This window comes from Malurus melanocephalus, unplaced genomic scaffold (assembly GCF_030028575.1).
Source record: "Malurus melanocephalus ecotype Western Australia unplaced genomic scaffold, MMel_1.1 scaffold_125, whole genome shotgun sequence".
NCBI lineage: Eukaryota > Metazoa > Chordata > Aves > Passeriformes > Maluridae > Malurus > Malurus melanocephalus.
Window position 1 is genome coordinate 548,480 of NW_026623357.1, and position 21,788 is coordinate 570,267.

Consider the following 21,788-nt stretch of genomic DNA (forward strand, 5'->3'; position numbering starts at 1 on the left):
CTGCAGGTTCATCACATTCTGTTGACAGTTCAGGACCCACCACAAGGAAAACCCAGAAACAGAGAGCAGGCAGAGCCAGCACCATCCTCATTATTTTATCTCTCTCATTTGTCATTSCAACAGCCCTGTCCACTCTCACCCTATAAAAGAAATGATAATTGAAATCATGCTCGTGTGTTTTGAGGCAAGAGCCACTCTGTGATCATTTAGCTTTATCCAGGCTGTAACAAAAGCTGCCACAGATGCTTGTTCCACTTTTTTTTTTTATCTGCACAAAGAAATAAAGCACAGTTGCACAAGTGACATGTATGTCAATCTTTAGGTCACGATGCTTCCTGCAGTTGTATCCCAAGTAGGAGACATCAAGCTAAAAGCATTTAAGAATTAACAGTCTGTACCCRAGACAGGAAATGGAGTTTATAAAACAGGTGGATGACGACCAGTTTTCACTTGCATCACATTAAAGCAAATCCATTTCTATTTTATTTCCTATGTACTGACTCGAATGGGCATTTTTGCAATAATCAGGCTGTGCAGCTCCTGGAGGATTGGGATGTTTGCAGGGGGATTGGTTCAGCCTGGTGGAACTTCAAGGCCAGGCTGGGCTTGGCTTGGAGCACCCTGGGATGAAGGAGGTGTCTCCACCCATGGCACGGGGTGGGATGAGATGATTTTGAAGTCTCTCCCAACCCAAACCACCCTGGAAGTCCGTGACTTTCCATGTACAAAATTCTCCATCACAGGAGAAGAGGGAGACACTGCCCAGAAAATTCTGTAGGGCCCCTCCAGCTCCACCAGACAAAGGTTTGGTTTTCCATCCTGAATCCCCTCAGAGGTCACAGGATTCTTTTGCAATGCCATAAGTTGTGCTTAAACCCAGAAAAAAACTCAGCACCTGGTGCTCCATGCAGCCACAGCTCTCCAGATTTTTGTCCAAGTGCTCACTTCCCTGAGTATTGCTATCCTGGGTGCATATTAACCATGATTGAAACAACGCCCATTGGAAGTCTTAAAACCTTAACCACCAGTTTTACTTCTAAAATAAAGTAAACTGCCAAAAGTTCTGATAAAAGTGACAATTTATATTTTTTAAGTAGTAYGTCCGGAATTTTCCTATAGCTGAAGACAAAGGAATTCTTACCCAGATAAGTATAAGAGCACCAATAAATTTAAGGTAGCTTATGCAAGTTAGGCACTAATGAATGTCATCTTCTGTTTTGTCATGAAAAAAGATCTTTCTGCTGCTAAAGGAGACTGATTTAGATTATGAATAGCTGTAGTGATTTGCAAAAATGGCTCCAGAGAGATAGACTGAGATTCCATATACTCATGGCACTTGAGGTTTCTGCCCTTTTTGTTGAAAATTAATTTGTCCTGTGGGTTATTGGATTCTAGCTCAGCCAATGTATATTGCTCAGTCATCACAAATTTACTTAAAATTTAGTGGAGCTGAAGTTCATTCAACAAGACAAAAGTCCACAGTTGAAAGATTCTAAAAATCTTTTTAAAAAACTGGCTAACGGTGTAATTGAAAGCGCTGGGATGAAGGAGATTTACAGAATGTTTTGCAGGTATCAGTATCTGGTTTATTACATCAGAAAGACTCCTCCATTTCCTTTTTGGAAGTTAAAAACAAAAGGGTGGTTGCTGTTCCCTTGGTGGGTTTGTCCCATCCTCAAACCCCAAAGTTGCACTCCTAAAACAAGAAGTGCCTGATAATGTTTTTTACAGCTTCCTCCACTATTTCTTTAATTTGACACATATTCTTTTTTATGGAATAGAGAAAGAAACTCTGGCTGTAAAATGTCAAATGCCTACTCTAACATACCATTTCTTTTTTTTTTTTTTTTTTCCTTTTCATTTCCTTTCTCTTCCTCCTTTCTTTCCTTTGTTTGCCTTTGATGTACGAGCAGAAATTTCGTTTGCGTTCTCGGAATCCCCATCTGAGTTTTCACTCCTTAGGATCAAACATYGCCTTTGCTTGCAAATTTGATGTCCCAAAGACAAATAGGTTAAGGTTAAAAAAAAAAAAATCTAATTCTGTTCAAATCAGCAAGTTTCTTGTTTAAATTTAAAGGCTGTAACTAATTTGATTGATGGGTCTGAGTCCTCTTTTAGCCCCACATTGGTGAATTGGACTCAGAATCCCCACCAAGAGGGGCTGGTGAAGGTTTTCAGACACAAAGTGGGGTGCAAAYACCAAAGGGGTGAGCAGAGAACAAKCAGGTATTAAACATTCACAGCAGAGAGGGTTTTCATTACCTGGAAAAGATAAAAATCTTCACGACGAAAAATAATTCTCCATATTTTAAGCTCTATCAAAAACAGTTTCATATCTCTTTTAAATAATGGGGATTTTTAAAAAGAAAAATATGAAAGCAAATAGTGCCGGTGGCATGTGGGGAAAGCTCATTTTGTGCACAGCCACCCWAATATTGAGTCTATAAACACTTTGTTTGTGTTCTGCCTACTGGGAATTACACTTTAAAAAAAAGACAAACAAGAATTTAAAATTCAGTTTAAATGTAGCAATAAATACAAAATTTAGTCGTAAACATCTCCATAACATAAGAAGAAATCTGGAAAAAAAATTCTTGCAGTCCAGATCTCTGTTGAGGTGGCTATTTTTTTATATTTCAATTTTTTTTCCCTGGCTCTGGTGATAGATCTGAACACGACTGATCAAGTTTTAGCTGCGAGGCTCTCAGCTCTTTGCTTGATACACAAGGCTTATACAATTGCAAGAAATGAGATACAGTGCCATAACCAAATCGTGACACAATGGACTGGAAATTTTAGATTAATAAACCTCTTTCGGAAGAGAACTAAATAACTTTTACAGTTTTATCTATGGCTATTTGTTTCTTTGAAGATTTATGGTCCTTGCAACAGATATGCATCTTATCTTTCACTCTTCAGATTACAGGGAGATGATTTTAAACAGGCTCCTGACTGGCACGAGCTGGAATTGCAGATGATCATCCTTTAAAAAAAAAATGCTAAAAGTGAACTTGCAAGTCAAATGAGAATATCATTGCACGTGTCAGAGGGGTCTGAGAGCGGAATCTGCATCCAGCTGAACAAGAGCTAATCCTTATTGTGGCGACCCTCAGGCAGCTTTTATCAGCAGAGAGCTTAAAYGAGGAATTACAATTTTTGGTGCTGCTGCTGCTTTAATTGATTGATGCTAAAAGTTTAGAAACTCAAATCCGAGGCGCTCTCACAAAGCTCCTTTAACCCAGGCGTCTCCTTTGAAAGCGGGCTCCTCGATTGAAAGTGGCAGCCCACATTTTTAGGTTTCAAGCAGCTCTGTCATTCCGGCAGGAATGTGTCTGCCACTTCACACGAAAGCTGGAGAGCTGAAAGACATGGACTTTGAATCAGAGAATCAATAGAACACTTAATGGACAATTAGGAGAACAGCTGTAGGACTGTCAAAGGCCCATCTGTACACAGCTCTGCTGGACAGGGCACTGAGAACACACTCACTGCCCCGGGGCATCGCTCCATCACCAACCCCCTTTTCATTTCCCGGCTCCTGCTAAGGCACGATTCCTTTTTTTTCATTACAAATTTTAACACGTGTAGAAAATTATGGAAATTGCTCGGGCCATTTGTCAACTTATATCATGTGAATTGATCAATAAATTTCACCACTTTGTTGTTAATGTAGATAAATTTTGGCATTTAATTAAGCTACAGCGAAAATGTGGCCACTTTTAATTTGGGCAGATGCTCCCTTTTCATCTGTAATCCGGGGATACAYTGGCAAATACAATTCAGTCGCTAAATATTTATAGACAACATGACAATTCCTGAAAGAGTTATCATCAATGATTTTGGTTCTGAAACAATTAGCATTGTTTGAAAGAGCTCATGTGGAAAGATGAGATAAATTCTGAGCAGCAGATCAAGTTGTGGCTACACAGATATATTGAATATATAAATTTAGCAYATTAATTGACACATGTTCTAAACACATATGCCCGCACTGATTGTTACAGGAATATTTCTGTGTGCACAAACATGGAAATTCTGATCAGCCGAGGTGCAAATTCTATAAATACTCACATAAAGGGTTTCCWGTTTCTCTGAATGACACCACTACAGTGATATTTATCCTTAATGGAGCTGCTTTGCAAAAATATAATGGGAAAAATTGATCTTGGGAAGTAACACCACAGAAGGAAACATTTAATATTCAAGCACTTTATGTAGGAGAATTAAAGGGTTGACAAAAGCGTTGCTGCTTTTGACAATAAATGTATTTCATTTCCTTTAAAATACCGATTAAATTTTCACCCCGCGATAATCAGCGACCGGCCTTGAAACTTCCCGATATTTTTTAAGCACACACAGATTTGGCCAGACAATAAGAAACATAAATGAACATTTTAGGCTTCCTATATGGCCTTAGGGAGGGCGAGATGAAATCCTGCCTCTGACAGCCAGAGGCCCCAGACACAGCRCTCAGCAGCAAAGCTTGACATGATGAACTGCTGGGGCTCATCAGTGCTGCTCCTGCCGGGGCCTCCGGGGCAGAAAAACCCTGCAAAAATCCCATTGCTGGGGCTGCTTCATCCCCCGAGCTGCAGCTTTTGGCTGAAGGACTCGTTTGGCATTTAGAGGATCCTGCAGGATGAACTTGTGTGGGGAGAAACTCTGAGCAGAAATTTAATAACTGTACTGCTGCACCCTCCTGATCCTCAGCAAAGTTCAGGGTCAACATCTCCCACTGCCCAGCCCTGATTCCAGACAACCAGCACCCCACAAGTCAAAATCCTTTGGTTGGACTCCTTTTGGGATTTCTGCTTTTGCTGTTGAGCAAAATCATCCAACCTGATTTAAAAAAAAAAAAAAAAGAGACCATTCAGACACACCAATCACTTTTAAAGTGGAGTCTCCAGCTTTGTGGATTTGTCACCACTGCAGCATGTTTTATTTCCAGGTTTTCAGAGCAACTGGTCAGCAGATTTCCTGAAATTATTGGGAGTGTGGGGAAAAGAGCTGGAATCCTGCTTCAACTGAGGGTCACTGGAGGATTTGCAATTCACCCAGAGAAAACAGGGAATGCACTGCAGGAACTGGGTGGCATTTGAGTACAGAACATATTCCACAAAAATGGAACATTCTCACCAAATCTTGACTCACTGGAATTATCTCATCGGCCTTTCCTCTTGACAGGAATCTTTGTCCCAGCTGACCAAGGCTGTTTTGGCATTTCACAGCTTGGATCAGCACGAGTTCATCAGAACATGGCCAGATTCCTGTTCCTGATGGCACCACATGCAGGATCTGCTCTGGCTGRGAAGGAACACTGCTGGAGAAGGCTCCACAGCCACAATGTCACTGCAGCTGCTGCCACTGCCACCACCACCCTCCCAGGATCCTGCAAATTCTCCCTGTGCACACAGAGCAGGGGCTGAGCCCAGGGATGGGGATGGCTCTGTACAGCTGAATCCCACAAACTTTAACATCTCCCTAACATGAAATCAGGAGAACTTTGGAAAAACACGAAGTTTAAAGGTCTAAAAAACCATTTCACCTGCTGTTRAATGTGATCAGTGCTGACCCCAGAGCTGAGTTTAACACTCACCCTCTCACAGTGAAAGGACCCATCACAACCACAGCACCAAACCCCTGAATCCCAGCCTGCCACCCACAGATCCATCCTGGAAAACTGCCTGTGCTGTAAATTCCTCATGGCAGAAGTGAAAAATGCTTCAGRCTTGAGGCAATGCTTGTTTCTGATRGAATTGTGAGGAATATTTTAAAAGTTTTTCATGGTAAAGACTCAAACTCTGGATAGGAGGGGATCGCACTACAATGAGCAACAAAAAAGTGTATTAAACAATTTTTGCTTTTTTTTTTAAAAAAAATCTCAATAACAACAAACCCATTTATCTGTTTCACYAGCAGAGCATTTTTGTGGGAGATCCCTATTTATCTGATTTATTAGAAATGCTCCATTGAGACAGAAAGCATTTTTCTAATAAACCAAGAGGTTAGCRCCATTGTTTTCAGTACGGCTGACCCTTGGATTTGCTGTAAAACCAGAATCATTAGAAATGCTCCATGGGTTATATTGGAGCATTTCTAATGAAACAGAGGGTCAGCTCTATTGAAATAATGTAAAATATCTAGATTCATGAGAAAAAACTCCATTGAAATGCATGGAGCGTTTCTAATAAATCCAGATTTTAGTGGAGCTCAACCCTGAATCCATTAAAACCTTATGAAAAAATAGTTACTGAGCATGCACCTTAAGTACTTTTTTTCTGTGTTAATCTCTCATTTATTCTAAAATGCGTTGTAAAAATAGCAAAAGGCACCAGTGAAAATTTGTTATTTAAAGTCTGCCATTTKTTCTCTTTCCAGGGAGCTGAGAGTCCCTGCTGCCACCAGGAACAGGGAGTTAAAATCCCATAATCTGTGCTCCAACAGCTCCCAGGAAGAGGATGAGCATCCCACTGCAGCCTGTCCCACCTCAGGACATTCCAAAGAGCAAAAAGGGACCCTCACAAGGAATTCCCACAAATTTAATGGGTGCTGGGAGAGACACAGAGCTCAGGGAGGAGCTGCTTGTGCAGAGCACTCAGGAATCTCAGTCTTTTCCCAGGTGGATTTACAGGAGGGATCGTGGTTTTCTCCACAAACACTTAGAAGGGATGGGAACATCACTGTGTTAATTCTCAGGGTTTTTTTCTGGGTTCTGGGAGCCTGAAGTGTCTTTACTAAGAGATGCAAAAGATCTCTGGCTTCAGGAAAGGGCACCAGAAGTAAAAAACTTGTTAGGAAATACAGGTGCAGTGCCCAAAGTGGGATCAATTCCCAGGAATTYRWATCTCCCACAGTTTRCAGGTGTAATTATGATTTAGTTTACAGGTGTAATTATGATTTRGTTYACAGGTGTAATTATRATTTRGTTTACAGGAGTAATTAATGATTTAGTTTAAAGACGTAACTAATGATGGACAGATTACATTGCCTGCACATAAAGGAAAACCAGAACCTGCTTTGCCCTGCAAGGCAGATATTAATTTGTAATTTACATCACATGGTCAGCAATAGAATGATTTTTTTTAAATTCCCACAGATCTCAATTGGCTTTTTGTACCATTTTTAGTGGACAATACTATTCAAAGCCTGGTGGACTTCCAGATTTTATTCAAGGCAGATTGTGCTGATATAATCTTCTAAAAATATATCCCAAAGATGAGCTGGTTTGGTGTTAGTGCAGTTTGAACTCAAGCACCCATGGCAGGTGACATCTTCAACCTGTGTGTCCACTCACCATTGCCAGCTTGAGAATTGCCTGAAAACTGAGACCCAGGGTAAGAAAAATTCACTRTTAACAGCAGTGTGTTGTGGGCCAGGACATGTAAAAACCAAAGTTTTTTTCTGATTTATTGTTTCACAACATAACAAGAAACATTGGCAGATTTATTTTAAGGCCTTGCACGAGTCTGTGCCTCACTTGGATAATCAAACCCCTTTTCAGAGCAGAGCTGAAGCAAATTTTGTCTGTTCTGCAGATGAAATTCATGTGAAAGYTGTTGTGAGACATTTTCACAAGGATGACAGTGTTAATGCTCACTTCTRTTTTTTTTTCTTTTTTAAGCTTTATTATTGCACTTCTCACCTTCCAGAGCTGCTGCTGAAATGCATCTGCTGCAGGCACAACACAGGGGAAGAGTTTGGAGAAGAGTTTGGAGAAGGGTTTGGATYCACCCAAAGCATCCCTGCTCTCAGGTAAAACACCTCAAAAGCTCTGAAAACAAAAGCAGAAATGATCCTTTCATGGATTTATGGGCTCAGGAGCTGAAAGAGCTGCACTGACCAGGCCAGAATTGATGAGACCAATGTCACATTGGGCTGTTTCAGAATAATTTGTTTAAAATTAAACATGGCAAGACAATTCTCTCCTGCAGGAGGATGCACAGGGRGCTGGGCTGGTGTGTGCTGGAGCATTTTCCAGCACTGCTCTGGCTGCAGTCCCTGTGCTTTCAGCAGACAGCAGAGGAGCTGGCTCACCTCTGTTTATTTTATGAATGCACACAGTGAGCCTGTCTGCAGCTCATCATCTTCTCCTTTGGCTGCTTTGTACCCACCCACACGTACAGAAAATGCACAGGAAAAGTATATTAATCCAATTCTACCTCAACAGATTTAATTCTTAAATGCTACATATACTTGGTTAATCTCTCATTTTAGAAGTAGGAAAGGTTAGATTATAACATCAGGTTAGCTCTCTTTGAAGCAGGTAATAATTAAGTTGATTCACTGTTGCAATTACTGTCAAATCCCCCTTAATTACCACGGATTTTATAGCAGCTTCATTATACGTCTGCTGTAATGCATTGTGGCCCAAAGGAGAAGTGTTGCAGGAAATTCTGCATAGCATGTATAATTCTAACCTGCAGTTAAAGCTCCTAGTGAAAGCCTCTGCACTAAATTTATCTTTTTTTTGACATTTTCCCCCCTATTATTTAAAGCAGTCGAGCTGGAGTAACACTGCTAAAATATACACCGAACTTCCTAAGTGAAAATGGATCTCTGCACAGGTATTARGAATGAAAATGGGGAAATTATAAAATTAGCAGGGAATTATCCTTGGGAAACTGTTCAGCAACAAAGAAGAGCATTTCTGGTCTGGTGTCATGGGGGAGAAAATCTCTGTCCCATCTTGTGCACCCCTGAACGTTTCCTCACCAGAGAAATCCCTCTGAACACAGTTTTTGAGGCAGGAAGGATTTTCTGGAGCAATCTGGTATCCATGAATATTTTCATCCATTGTTCCTTTTGCATTTTATAAACTGAATTTTTAAAGCAACTCTCCTTTCGAGCTGACCCTCTGAGTAACTTCAGRACCAGCACAGCCTGRTGAAACCGCTGCTTTCTGGCTCACGTGTCACTGCTTGTTTCCATTGGAAAAATCTTTACAAATCAGGGTCTGTAAATTGAGCCTGCAACAGTTCCAAACAGATAACTGAATAATTTGTCCCATGGATTCCCTYGCAAGGAAGGAATTTACTCCCCAGCATATATTAGCTACAAAAAGGGCTCCAGTGTCAGTGACACTATTGGCAGCTGTGTTAACAGAGAAGGAGCTGCCTTTGTGCAGCAGTACAGTTATTAAATTTCTCCAGAGACCATGACTCATTAATCAAATATTCATACATCTCTGTAAATACACGCTGAACAGAGAATACCCTCAGAGCTGAGCATCCCAGCACAAGCCCTCTTTCATGTGGCCCTGAGGAACCCTGAGAACATGCGGTCATGTTTTGCATTTCTAATGCCCCATGCGCTCCGCAGCACCCCGATTCCTAAAAACAGAACACAAGTGATCTTACTGATGGCAAGTGGTACACAGCCACAATTAAAATTGCTTCACTATGGCTTCATACCATCTTTTTAAGAGTGAGGACAGTGAATCGATTCTTCTGTTCTTTGTTTACCATCAGACAAGGAACTTTTTCCCATACGGATGGAGGAACCCAAGGCCGTGCTCCTATTAATACAAGAATTTGGATTAGCATGAAAACAGCAAAGCAATGGTTGGACTGGGAAGGCCAAAAAACTTCATCTATTTGCAAAGGCATGAGTTTGTATTTAACAAACGCTGCATTTTGTGTTTTCTCGCTGCCAGACAGAGGCACAGCTCACCTGCTCTGGATGTGAACACATCTCACATTCTCACCTTGGTCAGGCTSAGATCCCAGCCCAGAGCTGAAAACTCTCTGTGCTCAGCTCAAATTGTGCCCTCTGAGCCTTTGGAACAATTCAGTTTTCAGTTGGAACTCCCCATCCCAATCCCCAYCCAGCACTTTGGGGTTGAGTGTGGCAGCTCTGATTGACACTCCTGGCTGAAGTGGCCAAATGCCTTTCTAGAGGGTTATTTGTATATTGGGATGATCCCATTGCTGAATGGAGGGGTTTCAGTTCTGTGCTGCTGTGCTCTGCTGAACTCCAGGGAGCAGGGAATGGGAGGGAATCACCTGAATATTTGAGTCCAACTCACAGAAAGCGTGGCCAGCACAGAATCCCAGGTGATCTTGGTGAGAGGAGGGATCAGTGCAGATAAATCCTGGAAAGAGGGGAGTCTCAGATTATATTCCTTTWTAATTTTTAGAGGCTGGGACATAGAATTCACTCCTGGAACCAGGCTCTAACTGCAGATTTGGAAGGGAAATTTGCATAAAATCCTTATGGCCCAGTTTAAGGATTGAGCTCCAAAAATACTTCCTTTTTAGTTCCATTCTAATAAATACAGATACTCCACTTAAGCACCTCCACAGCTCCTACCACATTCATTTCAGTGCATTTTAATTTTCCTTAACAAGGCTTGACATTTACATTTTAGAAAGAAAATCCTCTCCTGTATTTAATTAGGGCCCTGATTGAGATAGGATGGCAATAACCTCCCACACTTCTGTGTGAGACAGGACCCCACCTCACTCTGGGAGCCAGGAGATGTCAAAAAAAGCAGGTTTGGGTATTGCTGTGTGATCACAATTCCCTTATCCTCCTCTCCTCCCAGTCCTGGGCATCCAAAAATGATCCCAGTCCCCTCCGTGACCTTATCCACTGACCCAGCAAGCAGCTGGATGTGGATAATCCCTAAAACATTGACTTTAATAATGTTCCCTTGGGGCACAGGGATTCACCAGCAGGATCAGAGTGTAAGAAAGGAGGAGATGGAGAGCAGGAATAACATGTGAGAGCTGAGCAGAGCTCCCAAAGCTTTGGCTTTAACGCCYGCCTAAACACCCACCAGAGCTGGGTGAAAACAGCAAACATTTATTTGTGCATCTCCTTGCATAAATAAAACCCTGCTGATTTGCTTTGATGGCATTTACGAGCGCATTTATTCATAAACATTAGAGTGAGCAAGTTTTTATTTGCAGGAGTGTTCATGGAAAACAAAAGCCTCGTGAATTCTGGTGTGAATAAATACCAGMGAGCTCTCRCTCGAGCAGGGCTGCTGCAGTCATTAAGTAAAGCTCTTTTTACTATTCACACGGTGGATTCAAACAATTACAGCTGCCCGTGGACTGCTTACAAACAGGGAAGGGAACTGTTTATGGAGCTCACTTCATCCAATTAGGCAGCAGCAGCATCTTGTGAAGGCTCCAAAGCACAGGGTCACACTGTGAGCACCCAGGGCTGGATCCTGACCCCCTCCAGCACCTCTTTGCACCTTTTTGCTCAACGCAGAGAAGTTCCCAGAATTCTGAGATCCTTTTATGTGATGTTGGCATGGCCCAGCCAAGCTGCTGGGAGGCTGTCACACCTCTGCACTGCAGCAATGAGCTGCCAGGGTTCAGGGATCATGAAAGAAGCTCAAATACTGCTGGGGCTTTTACTGGCTGTGCTGCATGGTCTTCCACCCAGGGCTAGGGAAACACCCCCCAAAATAATAATTTCCAAGGTGGGAAAGGGCCATGGGGTAACTTGGCTTTCCTGGAAGAGCCCAATGACCTTGGATGAAACGGCTGTGGAAACAGAATGTGGGGAGGGCTGGATTTCAAACGTGCTGTTTGTGTTCATTTGTGGCATTATTGACCTTTCATAACTCACTGATGGTTGCTTTTCACTCCATCATTCCCTTTAGGAGATTGTCAATAAGGCTGGAAATAAATCAGGGCTCTGGAGCAAATCCATTTGGAATTAGCAGGGAATGGCAGATCCCTTCCCTGCCTCCATCGGGCACAACTGAACTGCTCTGCTTCACCCTGACAAAGCTCCTGGGTCTGGAGGGAGGAGAAAGCCAAAAAAGCAAAACAATCACAGAAGACAGCAACAAACCAGGGTGGCCTCATTTTCTCAGCTCTGCTGAAGCCCAGGGGACTGGCAGGAGGGAAAAGAAGTTGTTAAATAGGCATCCCAAAATCCATGGATGGGATTTGGGATAGGGGAAGGTGTCCCTGCCCATGGCAGGGGGTGGCACCAAATGGGCTTTAAGGTCCCTCCCACTCTGGAATTCTGGCATTCCATTAAACCCTCCCAATCCATCCCAGTCTGGGATTCTGGGATTCTGTGAAACCCTCCCAACCCAGCCCAGTCCAGGATTCTGGGATTCCAGAATGAAACCAGCACTTCTGGTACCCACAGTTGAGCACCAATTTATTMACAGTCCAGAGTACATTCCCATTTCCAGGCCTGCTGGAAGCTCCTTTTTCTGCAGTTTTCCAAGCTCTGTTTCCCTCTGAGATCAGCTGTCTCACCAACATTAGGAAATCATTCCCTCTCCTAAAGATCACTCCAGAAACTCCCATTTCATGAGTCAATACAGGGCAAAAGCAGATTTTGCCAAGGTTTGGAAAACAAGGCAAATATTCTTGCTGGAAATGGAAGCAGAGTCTCACATAGCCTTTGGGAGTCCTGAGCTTGTTTTAAGCTGCTGTGGGATGAGCAAAAAAGGCTCCTTCTTGGAGAAATGGCAGAAAGGAATGAAAGCAAAGGTGGTGAGGTGGTGAAAAGCCCAAGCCTGCAGAGCTCCTGGGAGGAGGCAGTGATTTGTGCAAGTCCTTTCAGCAACTCGGCCTCTGCTGGGTGTGTGAGTAACTAATGCTCCTTTGGTTTGTGTTTGAAGGCAGCAGCAGCAACACKGATGACACAAATTAATGGCCTGGTTTGCAGCAGCTAATGTGGACGAGGTAAAGAGAATTACTACACGATTAACACAGTTTCCAATTAAAGTCCCCTGTAGTTACCCAAAAACATTAATTTCTGGTAACTTGGTAATTTAACTTGTGTCACCTCTGYACACGAGTGCACCAGGGCATTCTGTGGGCTTGTCTGTGCTTAAACCTTGGACAAGAGACATGATGAAAACCCCTGAAAATAGTCATTAATTTTGAACATTTATTTGTAGCAAGCTTTAAAGGAAACCCCACTGTGGTGAACTAAAGGATTTGCTAAATTAAAGGACCACAACCCAGCTGTTCTAGCATTGCTACTTTTCTTTCCCTTGATTAGAAATGGAAAAAAATCACTATTTAATGAGTTCAAAAATGTTTCAACCACTACATTTTTTATCCAGTTGCAAAAAGACTGGGAAAAATGAAACCATTTCACCCTTCCAGGGAAGTTTGCTGTTGGAATGGCTGAACTACATTTTCCTTTTTAACATTTCCGTACCACAGCTCTTGTAATTCCTTTTGAGCATTTCCATGCCCAGAATTCCAAACCAAAGGTCTTTGGAAGAGCAGCTCCTTTGGAAGAGCAGCAGACACAACTGGCTCAGTTTGGTCTGTGCACTTGGGATTTTTTGAAGGTATCTGAATTGATGGAGTTGTGGAAGAAGAAAAATCCATCCCTCAGTTCCCATCACAGCTCCTGCCCTGCTGTGGGCTGGGTGGACCATGATGGACCTGGAATCTGCAGCACAGAGAGGCACAAAGGCTCCTGGACATGGAATATTCCCTCAGCTGCTCTTCCCCTCCAGTGCACACCGACTGCATTTGTACCTGCAGTGCTTCCCCCCTCTCCAGTAACAAAATCACTGAGCCCCGAGGTAAATCTCCCTGAAATCCATCCCTGCAGGCTCCCGATGGTTCTCCCCAAATCTCCCTGAAATCCATCCCTGCAGCTCCTGATGGTTCTCCCTGAAATCCATCCCTGCAGTCTCCTGCTGGTTCTCCCCAAATCTCCTTAAAATCCATCCCTACAGACTCCTGATGGCTCTCCCCAAATCTTCCCCCAATCCCTCCCTGCAGGCTCCTGATGGTTCTCCCTGAAATCCATCCCTGCAGCCTCTTGATGGTTCTCCCCAAATCTTCCAAAAATCCATCCCTGCAGCCTCCTGCTGGTTCTCCCTGTTCTCCTGAGCACTTAATGCCTTCCTGGCACATAGGGAAGCAAAGAGCAGAGCACCAGTGAAACCACATCATCCCACTTATACCCCAAATTGTGACAGGAGCTGCTAATAATGCAGCAGCTGATTGCTTTTCTTGTTGTAAATGTGAAAGCAAAGCACAACTTCGAGTCTCATTTCCTGTCCTCTGTCACCCAAAGGAACCACTTTTATCTTTGCTAAAACTACATTTCCTCGTGCTCCACTCATCGGGAATTTTCTCCCTTCTAGCTGTGACATCCACAATTCTCCTCATTTTGACATCTAAATTCCATAAATATGTTGTTTACTCCCTCTTCTGGGCTATTAATGAAAAATACAAAGCTCAAGCCAAACATCCTCACATCACTGTTAGTAAAAAGTCATTTTATGGCAAATATTAGCAGGATGCAGCAGTGCAGAGGTTACWAATTTAGACAAATAATGTGCAAGTTTTTGTTTGTTTTTCTTCCTTGAAAACAAATGAATATTTTGGCTTTTTGGAATATTAAMTAACACATGGAAATGCACACCCCAGCCCTGACAAAGACCTGGTCTAGTTCTTCCTGAAATCCATCCATTAGTCACTTCTTGCTCATAAAAGGTAAAAGGTGCTTTAATGAACAAACATGATGCTTATTATTTGGATCAGCAACACTTGTGCCTCTGTGCCTGAGCAGCACTGAGAACAGGTAACATTTGGTTTACAACACGACAATAAAATCTGCCTTTATTGCAAATAAACAGAGTATTCACACCTTACAATATTGTTTTAGATGCAGGATTATATTCACTCTTAGAGGATCTAATATTAATATAAAAGGCACATGCACTTCATGTTTTCACACCTCTTTTATTTCCCAAGCAGCGTTAATAGGGGTTTTTAAATATTGCATTTACTTTGTTAAAACATGAAACTATTTCTGTACATTTGTTTGCAATCTGAGAACACACACACCATCAAGTAATCATTTGTACAGTAACAACACGTATCAAAACAAAAAAATCATCACAGCCCAGAATTTTCCACATCCACCCTGCTTTGCTTTGATTTAAAAGCTGCTCTGGYAGGAGAAGCCTCACCATTATGGTAGTTGAAACAGGAAACAAACACTGCTCTCTTCTAATAATTGTCTCCAGCTGCTTTGATTGGTTGCAGTTAATATTAATAGTATAACCTTTAAAAATTGTGGGGAAAGGTAATACTTTATCTTCACTCCTCATATTAAGGCTCCAAAGCAAGCTTAATGAGAACCCATTAGAAAGTCATACTGCTAAATAGTATCTTAACTCCCAATTCAGCCTATATAATTATGTCAGGATTGCAAGTGACARTGACTCCTGATCCATCAAGCTCACCCTTGCAGCAGGAGCAGCTCAGGATGAGAGGCAGGGTGGCAGCACAACTCCTGCTGGGGCCACGCAGCTGAGATTGTCCCCTTCCCACAGGCGTGGTGCAGACAGSAACAGCTCCAGAGCTCTGCATGTGCATCCCTGACAGAACCCACAAAGCCTGGCAGCCCTGCTCAGGAGCTGTCCTGGAGCAGAGGGACAGGAGTGGGACAGCAGATTTAGGATAGGCCAAGTTTTGCTCTGGGCAGAGCCTCTCCCTTTGCTTCCACAACGACACAGACACTCCTCCAGCCACGAGTTAGCAAAAATAATTAGTACATACATTAGTAAATGACATCTTCAAGACCTTCAACATATAAAACATTATCATCTTTATGAAAATAGACTGATTTCAGCACAGGCTTGCCTTTCTGGGGGAGGAATTCAGGTATGTTTTTTATATTTAAAAGGCGAGTGTTCTCCTGGACAGCTGCCGATGCTCTTGTGTAAAACGTCCTTAAAGCAAGACAAACTCCTCTGTACTAAATCTCTTCAGCCTTTTCTTCTCATCCTCAGAGAAAAGGTCATGTTCTTCATGGAGTGGACTGGAAGCAAAGTCATAGTCTCTAGAATGACCCTTGACAAAAGTAAACAGGGGGTATTTCTCCTTGGATGAAGATTTCAGCATCTACAATGTAAAACACAAACCAAATCAAACATTAATTGGAAATTAAGAAATACATTTTAAGCACTGATATTTACCTGATGATGGCTGCAAAGGAAAAAACACATTGTTTATTTTTATTATCTCATTAAACCAAAAGAAYTGCATGATCTAAACATCTCCTCCTCCTATCAGACATTTAATTCCCTTTCTTCTTCAGGTGGCTGCTGATTTCCTGCCCATCCCTGSTTTTGCTCCACACAGATCACCTGTRTGTGCTGTTAGTGCAACAAAGATAAAGAGAAAAGGATAAAAGACAGATGATAAAAACCTCTGCAAAATCGTTCATGGCCATCASGGTCTCCTCAAGCCCAGGTATGAATTCTGCAGCAGCTGAACATCCTGGGGAGGTATTTCTGTGGTAGAATTGGCACATGCAATAATCAATGTTTTTATTAGAAGTTAAAGCACATTCACCAGTGTAAATAATGCAGACAGGAGCACATGGCTCAAACCAGACTGGTGACAGTCACAAGGTGCTCAAAATCTACATYTGTAAATAAGAAAACTGAGCACGGAAAAAGTGGGAAAAAGTGGGGAATGATAAATGCTTTAACAGATCAGCAAAACATTCAACAGCAGATAAAACCCCACCGAATAGTGAAGGATATTTCAGCCTTTCAGGGTGTTTTGTCCACTGATTTATTTTTTAATTTATTTTACTTTTTTTAGATGCTTAGAAAAAAAACAGCCCAGTGTTGCAGTGACATGCAGAACTACATCAGGCTAGAGAAACACACACACTGTGCAGAACCAGAAATCACTGAACATGATTTCAGGAGAACAATCAGTCTAAACCAGTAAAAAACCCCTAAATAGATCTTTAAGTAAGAGCTATTTCAAAAAGACAATCAGAGGTTGAGGGGTGTTTAAAAACATTAGAAAAAAATTAATTAATCCCAGTAAAACCCTGGGGTTCCACTGCCTTGTCTGTGTTCAGCTTTATTGAAACTTCCTTCTCCACAACATCTCTTCCCATGGACTGAGGGAGGTGAAGAAACCCTGAACTCGTGAACTGGGCAAGAGAAAGGAAAGAACACTTCCACTGGACTTGATTTCGTAAATAGTTATGTTTTTTTTATCATATTATGATATTCTTTCAATGTCACAGAGCAGAAAAACATGGAAGAAGAAAAACTTCAGTATTTAAACTTTCCATGTATTTGCTGCTTAGGAACTTTTACTTCTTTAAATGTATTTTCTRCTTCTCTGGGTAAGAATCAAAAAAACCAATTTCAGCACCAATCAATATCAACTTATTGTACAATATTAAGTTTTAAAAAATGCTTTTTTGGCTCTAATACTAATACCACTTATCAGGACATTACAACTGCTGCACAAACATTAATTCCTTGTGCTGCTGTGACAACTGCTATGGATGAATATTAATATTGTGCCCATCTCMTGCTGTTGCTGCATCCTTTAATGGAGTATTTTTAAACCACAAACCAGAGCAGCTCACAGAACATATTCATGATGTTGCATTTCACACTGCAATATTTTAGAGAACAAAATTTGATAGCAATTGCACCTAAATGATGGCAGAGAGGAGTTTTTCCAGGGGCAGGATGGGGTCAGGCAGGTTTGCTGGGTGGCACCTGCTCAAACCAAGAGCCCTGCACTTCCCACGGCAAAAGCCATGTGTGCTAACGAGAACTAATGAACAATTTGGGTTTGCTCAGACATTTCCCTTCCCTCCCCAAGCCCTAATCCCTTCCAGCTCCCCCGCAGCCCCCCTGGACCAGCCCAGCTCGGCTCGGCACGGCTCGGCTCGGCTCGGCACGGCTTCCAGGGCCATTCCCACTTCACGAGTGCCACCTCGTGGGCCCAGCCCCGCATCCGCTCCACCGGACACCTCCCAGCACAGCTGGGCTCTGCTCGGCCTCACAGGGCAAAAAGGGATGGGATTAACATCAATCTGCGTTTCTGACACTGATAAAAGCACTGATAAATGCCTTGAAAAGAATTATGTCTGCTTASAAGGGAGAAGCTGATTCTCTTTCCTTCCCCACCCCCATTCAACCCGAGGAATGGATTTGGGAACTCCAACACCTACCTTGGTGATTTCTTCAGAAGCCTTCTCAAAGTCCTGCACAGTCCTACAGTAAAATCCTATAGTGCAGCTSGGATCCATTTTTTTGAAGGACATCTTCTTGGGAGAAGGACAGTGGAATGACTGCAAGTTTCCCGATAAAAAACACGAAACACATGGTTACAGTCAGGAATAGCACAGATCCACACATTTACTTCTGTCCCCACCAACAGCTCTGAAACATCCAAACCCCTGCATCACTCGAATTAAATCCAGCAACACTTTGGAATCATTTCACCACCCCCCCAAAATAATTCAACTAATTGCACCTTTCCCCACCGTGAAAAACCTCCCGCTGTTCAGGCATTTCCCAAACTTCCCCTCACCACCACGTTAGTTTGGGATCTGTCAAAGCTCTGCTCTCCCAGCAATACTTTATGAATATTCCCAAGGCAGAGGAGGTGAATSCTCTTCAGCAAATTGAATTTGTAACAGCTTTTGCACTATCTCACTGCTTTACTAGCACTGCCCTGTGCCCCCTTCCCTCCTCCAGCCTCTAGGAAAGAGACATAATGGAATAAACCACCCTCATGCATTTTCCTGCAGTAAATTAAATGGGTTCAAAAACCCACAAAACACACGGAAGCAAAACCATTATTACAATGATCCACAAGTAGGGAAAACACAAACATGCCCTGCTTTACAAATGAGTTTTCCCAACGTGAAATCTCTTTTTGTGACAGATGATGCCCTGACAGTGCTGTGAACGGATACTTTCAGCAACCCTGCTGTAAAACAAACACAAAACCCCTTCCCCACACTCCTCACTCAGTTTATGAGAGAAAATATAAGGGTATCTTATCTACCCCGATTCTGGGTTATTTATTACAGGAACTGTCATTTTGGTGAAGCTCATTGTCCAATAACTGCAATTATTTCCTCAGCTGCTCTCAAAGTGAGCCCCTCAATTCTGCCTCCAACACAGAGGATGACCCATCATCCTCCCTCTATTAAATCCCTTTCTTTGCCAATCACAAAAATCAACCCACAGAAGACAGCACCAGTTACCAAATCCCAGTGTAACCATCCCTGCAACAGCTCTACAGAATAAAATATATTGTTCTTTCCTGGTGATTACAAACCYGAAAGGTATTTCTGTAAAACCTCTGCTCAGAAATATCCACAATGATCAGGGCTATTTCTGCCGGATTGATTTTAGCCACTGCTCTTTCTCCTCATTTTATCAACAGCAATTGTATTTTTAATATTAATTCCTGAGTCACCAAATGCATAAATCACARCCTGCCTTCCCCAGCAAGAGCCCTGTCCCTGCAGTTGTGCTGCACTGTCAGGGCAGGAGGTTTCACGCTGCACAAATCACTGCACAACAAAGAGAAGTGGGGAGGATTTTTTTTTTYTTCTCACTCCTCTGAACAAATGGATGCTGGAAGCCAATAGAGAGTGGATTGATTTCCAACTTATTCTGGACGATTTGTCAATTTTGAAAATACTCCCTGCAGATAAATCTAACAAGCAACTATCCACACTAAGAAAGCAATTTCTGTTTACTTTTGACATTTCTGGACAAAGATATAATACTATTAAATGCACCAAGCATTAAATTGCAATCTATTTTCCGTCTGCAGGAAAGCATTAGGATGCGATCAAGCCAAGCTGGCAGCTTGCATACCTTCCAAACACAGCTTAAAACCTCGGTATTATTTGGAAATTCAGATTAATGGCAGTGTGCAGCACAATTCGGAAGCTGAGCCATAGGACAGAACCCAAAAAGATGTGGATTTTTGTAGCTTGGCCACTGCACCATGGCAGGACCTTAAAGAAGTCACTTCAGCTCTGCTGCTTTGTGCTCTTCCCACCTTTTGCCTGGTTTTTCCCAAACTGTAAAATCCTCAGAGGCACTGGAGCAAAAGACAGTTRTGAGGACAAAGGAGGAGCTGGGTTATCATCCCAGGCTGAGCTGGGACTCACCAGTTCTTTCTCCAAATATCCCATCAGGGCAAACCTAAAAGCATCTCTAAACACAACCAAACTTCCTGGCTAAGGCATTTTCTATCACATTTTGSTGCTGTATTCTTTTGCTTCAGTAGAATCTTCTGATTTCCTAGAGAATCTTTCTCTTCCATATCATATAAGATGCTAATTCAAGCATTTTGTTAAGCATAAATAATGGAAGTGTTTGCTTAAAGGACTTGTCATTAGCCCTGAGTAAATCCTTTCAGATTTTATATTTATTTTCTTTTTTTTTGAGATATATATATATATATATATAAGTGGTTTTCCTAAATGCTGTTTGATGGGATTTTGCTCCAGCTCTGCTCTGGAGCAGCTGCTGCTGTCCTGGATGCACCCCCAGGCTGTTCCTGCTGAACCAAGAGCTGCTGGAAGGTGGGCACAAGGAGAGTTTGTGTGGATGGCCCTGAGGATCTGACTGTGGCTACTGTGGCCACTGAACACTTCCTTGCAGCTGATCATGTTTTCCCAGGGTACTTGTAAATTGAGTTCTCTAATCAGCTCCTTTAGCTCCATCTATTCTCCTTTAGTTCCATCTATTTTTAGACTCCTRCTATTGAACACCACAGGAATTGTCCCCAGGATGTTGATAGCAATTTTAATTTTTTTTTTAAAGGCCAAAAMTACAAACTATCAACCCCAAATCCAAACAGGTTTAAGATCTACAAGTATTATCTATTTTCTTTGATGGCAAATTAGTGAAATGATCATCTATTTTGGAGATTTTATGATCATTAGAAAGAAAACAGATGAAGATTAATGAAGTAAAAATTAAACCCCCATATTGAGATTTAACCTCTGGTCATTTTTGTTGATTATAGGCCTATAAAGAAGGGCAGGACATTGATAAATAACATGTAACTGTAAAACCATAAAGCTGCAGCTAGCAAGAACATCTCTAAATAATTAGTGTTTGATTCATATGGGAAGAAAACAGTGCCAGCTCTATATCCATAGTACCTCAAGAGGGAAATCCTTTATGCTGACATCTACAAAAGATTGGCAGTAATGAGGATCCATGTAAATCAAACTGTCATCTGCAAGGACAAAACAGAAGACAAGTAATTCAAAAAACACCTTATTATTGCACTGCTTACAATCCAATTTCTATGCAGAACAGCTGGAAAAAAAAGCCAGTGAGTAACTGCTTGCCAGGCTGATACTCATTGACTGAAGCAKAGGTTTTTGCAGGACAGATTAACTTTTGCATAATCAAATATGCTTGTATAAGCAGAATTTTTATAAAGTGATGAAACTGTCATTTAATTTTTGGTGATAAAATTACTTTTACAAACACACAATTATATTCTGGAGTTTGCATATGAAAAATGTATCGCCCTGCTTCATCCTGACAGCAAGAATATATTGCTTGTCATTTAGGCATCAACTAACACCACTTAAAGCAGGAGAGAGTAAATACCTAAATAAGAACTGCCAGGCAGGAACAGCAAAYGCTCCTCAAGTTTGGTGAAACAGATAAATTATGCCTTGTTTATGCAACAAGGGAAATTAAATGTACATTTTCCAGAATCCAATTACTCCATGGGGTAAATGACAAATGGCTGGACTTGGGGAGATGTGATGAATTAATAAGGTACTCATTTTGCTATTTTAATCAYGCTATTTCCCACTGCTCAGATATTAACTTCCTAACTCAGAGAAAAAAAAATATTGAGGAGCCACAACACATTAAAACACTCACCTTGGAATCCAGCAAAGTAATAAGACTGCTTGGGTTTGCCACCAATAATGCCAACACAGTATTCCAGGCTTAAAATTCCCTAAAACAAGAGCATGAAATAATTAGGACAGCATTAACCAAAGTATTA

The 21,788-nt window shown here is 41.9% G+C and overlaps 1 protein-coding gene across 2 annotated transcripts in view; it reads right to left on the reverse strand.

Annotated features, from left to right (window-relative positions):
* Positions 1–15,414: 15,414 nt before the first annotated feature.
* Positions 15,415–21,788, reverse strand: part of ATG4C (autophagy related 4C cysteine peptidase) — an 18,521-nt gene continuing 12,147 nt past the window's right edge. For both annotated transcript variants that reach the window (XM_057370386.1, XM_057370387.1), the window contains exons 9-12: positions 21,662–21,740; positions 20,920–20,996; positions 17,953–18,072; positions 15,415–15,860 (exon numbers count right to left, since the gene is read on the reverse strand). In XM_057370386.1, coding sequence (XP_057226369.1) covers positions 15,690–15,860; positions 17,953–18,072; positions 20,920–20,996; positions 21,662–21,740 — 447 coding nt within the window. In that variant the 3' untranslated portion in view covers positions 15,415–15,689. The remainder of the gene's footprint in view (positions 15,861–17,952; positions 18,073–20,919; positions 20,997–21,661; positions 21,741–21,788) is intronic.